Source organism: Oppia nitens, unplaced genomic scaffold, assembly GCF_028296485.1.
Source record: "Oppia nitens isolate AA-2021 unplaced genomic scaffold, nextdenovo-longstitch-racon4-pilon3 scaffold18_pilon_pilon_pilon, whole genome shotgun sequence".
Taxonomy (NCBI): Eukaryota; Metazoa; Arthropoda; class Arachnida; order Sarcoptiformes; family Oppiidae; genus Oppia; species Oppia nitens.
In genome coordinates this window covers 2,175,568-2,179,539 of record NW_026533197.1, presented here as the reverse complement: position 1 = coordinate 2,179,539, position 3,972 = coordinate 2,175,568, and the positions used below count along the sequence as shown (strand labels likewise).

The window sequence follows — 3,972 nt, the reverse complement described above, 5'->3', positions numbered from 1 at the left end:
GGTAATCAACGGTTCGATGAGACCGCAGATATACCGATGCAGCGATGGATTTTGCTCCATAAGCATATCCATAATACCGAAATGATAGAGTGCAGTCTCCCACGGTATGTAATCCCGTTCCCCATTACGCAAATATAAGCTCAACGACATCGTTAAGTTCACATCGAGAATACCAATCCTCATGAACGAGAAGGCGTCGTCCAACAGATTTGACCGATCGATGGCCGACAAAACGTGTCGATTGTAGTTATGATTGTTAAGCAGATCTGTCAGTGCGAGCCACTGATCGGACTCATAGTTGACCCGATAAAAGCCCGACTGATTGACGTTCACTTTGAACCACTGGTGTTGGGCATCAAATGGTATCGACATGTCGACGTGTTGAACCAAACCAATCTTGATTCGCGAGACAAACGATCGGTAATTATTGTGACCGGTATTATCCACTTATAGCCAAACGGTGATATGTCTGACGGGTCGTCAATATTATCCGAATCAGGAATACTGGACAGAAAACGTCGTTGATTTAGCATTAATTGGTTTCCAATGCGTCGGACTGTGATTACAGGAAACCCTTTTTGATTGACCCACGTGTCCATAATTGCCGACACATTAATGCCATGAATACGACTTGCCTTTAGTGTAAAATCATATTTATTAATATACTATATATGTGTTAAACTAAAGCTTTGTTTTAATGAATGAAAATTAGTATTACATCTGAGAATGAGTGCCACAAGTCGCTGGTCTTCGCTGTTTTGTACTGATATTTGTGCAAAAATGCCGACAAACCGATTCGCAGGTTATCAATGCCCAAGAAGTTGTCCAGCATTCGGATGAGTGACGCGCCCTACGGTTGAGCGGGTGGTCAATAAAATTAATAAAACACAAAAAACTTGAAAATATTAATAATATTTTACTTTTTTGTATGAAATCATATCAAATATGGCCTCAATCTCTGTCGGATTCTTTACGTCGGCTCTGATGGGATGCGATGTCTGCAGAGAGTCCATAGCCATAGCGTACTGAGTGGTGGTCACCACAAACTGTTCCATCATTTTCCTGTCGCAAACACAGTAATCAAAGTCTAAATGATTCTTAAAATAAACAAATTATTTTTGTCATCAAACCATTCGGGATGTATATAATTAACGCCAAGATTTTCAATATACGAAGCGAAGCCCTCGTTGAGCCAGAGGTCGTCCCACCAGTTCATTGTCACTAAGTTGCCGAACCACATGTGCGCTAATTCGTGAGCTAATAGTGCCAAACATTTAAAAACAAAAAAAAACAGATGATCCTAACCAACAAATTTATTGTAAAATAATTGCTAACCGACAACAATGGCCACCTGTTCCTGTGTTTCGCTATTACTTTCGTTGTCGTTGTAAAGGAAAACCGATGTCCGAAATGTAATGAGACCCCAGTTTTCCATCGCACCGCCGCCAAAGTCAGGTACGGCCACTAAATCTAGTTTACTTAATGGATATGTTATATTAAAGAACTCCTGGTAGTAGCTGAGTATAGAAGCGGCCGAATTGAGAGCATAGTTGGACTGTGAGTCCTGTTCATCGGGTACTATGGCCCGGATGTTGATGCCCTCGCGAGTCTGTTTAGCGTGTATGTTGAAATCGCATACTATGAATGCCACCAAATAGGTAGACATCGGGACTGTCGGCTCGAATACCGACATAATAAGGCCTTCCTTATTGTACGGAACGCGATCCACGCGCTCAGAGTTGAAGAAGGCTTCGAAGTCTCTTTCGTGAACCAATTTCATGGAAAACGAGGCTAACAGTTGATGTATTAAAATGATAAGAGGACAGGGATTTTGTTTTATAGATTTATCATTTTATACTTAACTCTATGGTAAAGTACGGTAAATGAATTTTTTAAAACCTTTGAGCGCCGGCTCATCAAAACAAGGAAATGCTGATCGCGCGGACGTCGGCTCAAAATGAGTTGTCAGCAAATATTTTCTGACACCAGTCCTGGTGTCCACATATGAACTGACGTAAAAGCCTTCCAACTGTTCCTCCAGTTGTCGCTCAAACGTTAACCGTAAACTATAGTTACGGTTTGGCACAAGTAAGCCATCAAAACCTATAAACAACTGTTCGTGTTGTGTACATTCCAGCCGTCGGATAACCGGTACGTCCATATCGTCAGCACTAGTCATTGTGATGTCAGTGATATTTAATTTTTTCGTATGTATTACCACAAAGTCTGTCCTCTCGGTCACTGTTAGCCATATGGATACACTACCCGTGTTGTAAAAGGTAGTCATATTTGGTTTCATGGATAACTCATAGCTGAATGGCACGACAAACGCTGGTAACCGGATGTCTGTCCGGGGAAACAGTTCACCTGTGGTGGACAACAACGGCGATTGAGACAATTGATGTCGACTACCGGTGCCGCTACTGTCCGGTTTGTGTTGACGATGATCGGCGTCCGGCCCGTACGATCCGGTATGCGATAATGTGTGACCAGTAAAACATTGATTATGGAATGGAAAGAAGGCTATGATTAAGGCTATAATAGTGATGACCAAAAGTGAACACAATCCCATCGTCAGGACATTGGATTTGCGCCAATTGAGCACCGAATGAGCGCCCGATTGACCGTCACTGTGCCGATGATGGCGATGATGGTGTCGGCTTTTTGCCGACGAGTTCGGACATATGAGTCCGGCACAACTGGTCGACGATTGGTGTTTACCATCGCTACCGTCATGTCCATTTCCGTCGGCTCCGGTAAGAAAGGCCACATCGTCGATCTCCAACTCGGTCATTGGTATTGTCATAGTTGTCGACCCGACCGAACTGTCTTCGGGATCGATGTCGGCACTGTTACCGCCGATGACCAGAAGATGATTGTGACGTTTCTTCCACAATATCGATAGAAACTCAATTGTTACCAATTTGTTCGGGAGGTGTCCTCACCGGGAGAAAGTGTCTTCATTAGATAATGAATATGACAAACAAACTTAAAAACTATGTCAGTGTTGGCGACACCCCTGAGTTGCTGTTGGAACTGCTTAGGGATGATTGTTAGATCAAATAATGATTTGGTATCAAAAAGTTTTAATCACTTTTTTTCGTCACAGATATTATGTAAACGGCTTATGTATGAAGACTAAAGGGGGAACTGCTGTTAATGATAGTTTGAATGTCAGTCCCTATACCTCCAAGACAACGACAACAACATTGTTGACACAGTAATTGTCATATTTTCAAATGCACTTCTAATCCTTCACCACTTGAAGTGTGTTTTTTGAAGTTTTAAACATTTAAGTGGTTAAGAGATTGTTGTTATCACTTCTCTTTCTCTTTTCTTATTTATTGTTTTGTTGAAGTGGTATTACGTTAACTGATTCACACGTTTGTAGCCAATAATTATAATTATCTTTTTTTCTTTATCTGTTTTTTTTAAAAAAATACATGATATAATCACTTAAAACAAATATACATTACCGCGCGATTGGGTAAGTAATGGTAACTATTTTTTGTGTATACTTTAGTAAACTTATTAAACGATTAGATATTTGATGGTTGACTTTGAAGTTAAATACATTCACTTCAAGTGAAGTGCAAACAACTTGTGAATCAATTTTATTAATTAAAAAAAACCTACCATTCCTCCCCTCTCGAAAAAAATGTAATAATTATTTTGATAGTTAGTTGACTACTACARTATCACTTAGTGGACAAATTGTGTGTCTTCTCTCTCAACCTCTCTTCCGACTACTAACTCTCTACTGTCTCCAAGTGCTCACTATGTGGTGTCTATGGGTTGTCCTCCGCATACAGACACAGCTAACACAACATTAATGCACAGTTAGTCAAACAGTCACTCACAGTGGTTGTGATGGTATAGTGTAGACATCGATTAAACATTTATTTTAATGTCCCATATATTTATATAATTTAGTTGTATATATGATAACAGCTATGATAACTACCCGTTCTC

At 40.3% G+C, this 3,972-nt stretch overlaps 1 protein-coding gene across 1 annotated transcript; it reads right to left on the bottom strand.

Annotated features, from left to right (window-relative positions):
- Positions 1–271: 271 nt before the first annotated feature.
- Positions 272–2,345, bottom strand: LOC128965949 (endoplasmic reticulum aminopeptidase 1-like). The gene is made up of 6 exons (XM_054312738.1): positions 1,900–2,345; positions 1,336–1,791; positions 1,131–1,257; positions 921–1,062; positions 719–850; positions 272–635 (listed from the first exon to the last, which is right to left on the bottom strand). Exons 1-6 carry the CDS (start codon positions 2,297–2,299, stop codon positions 330–332), a joined length of 1,563 nt encoding a protein of 520 aa, XP_054168713.1. The 5' UTR covers positions 2,300–2,345; the 3' UTR covers positions 272–329.
- Positions 2,346–3,972: the final 1,627 nt, after the last annotated feature.

Bases quoted from the DNA above. Each gene is read 5' to 3' on its own strand.
- LOC128965949 (XM_054312738.1), bottom strand. From the start codon at position 2,299: ATGAAACCAAATATGACTACCTTTTACAACACGGGTAGTGTATCCATA. The intron at 851-920 runs GTAAAATATTAT...GCTCAACCGTAG, and splicing joins ATATGATTTCATACAAAAAA to GGCGCGTCACTCATCCGAAT. The intron at 636-718 runs GTAATACTAATT...TTTACACTAAAG, and splicing joins TGTGGCACTCATTCTCAGAT to GCAAGTCGTATTCATGGCAT.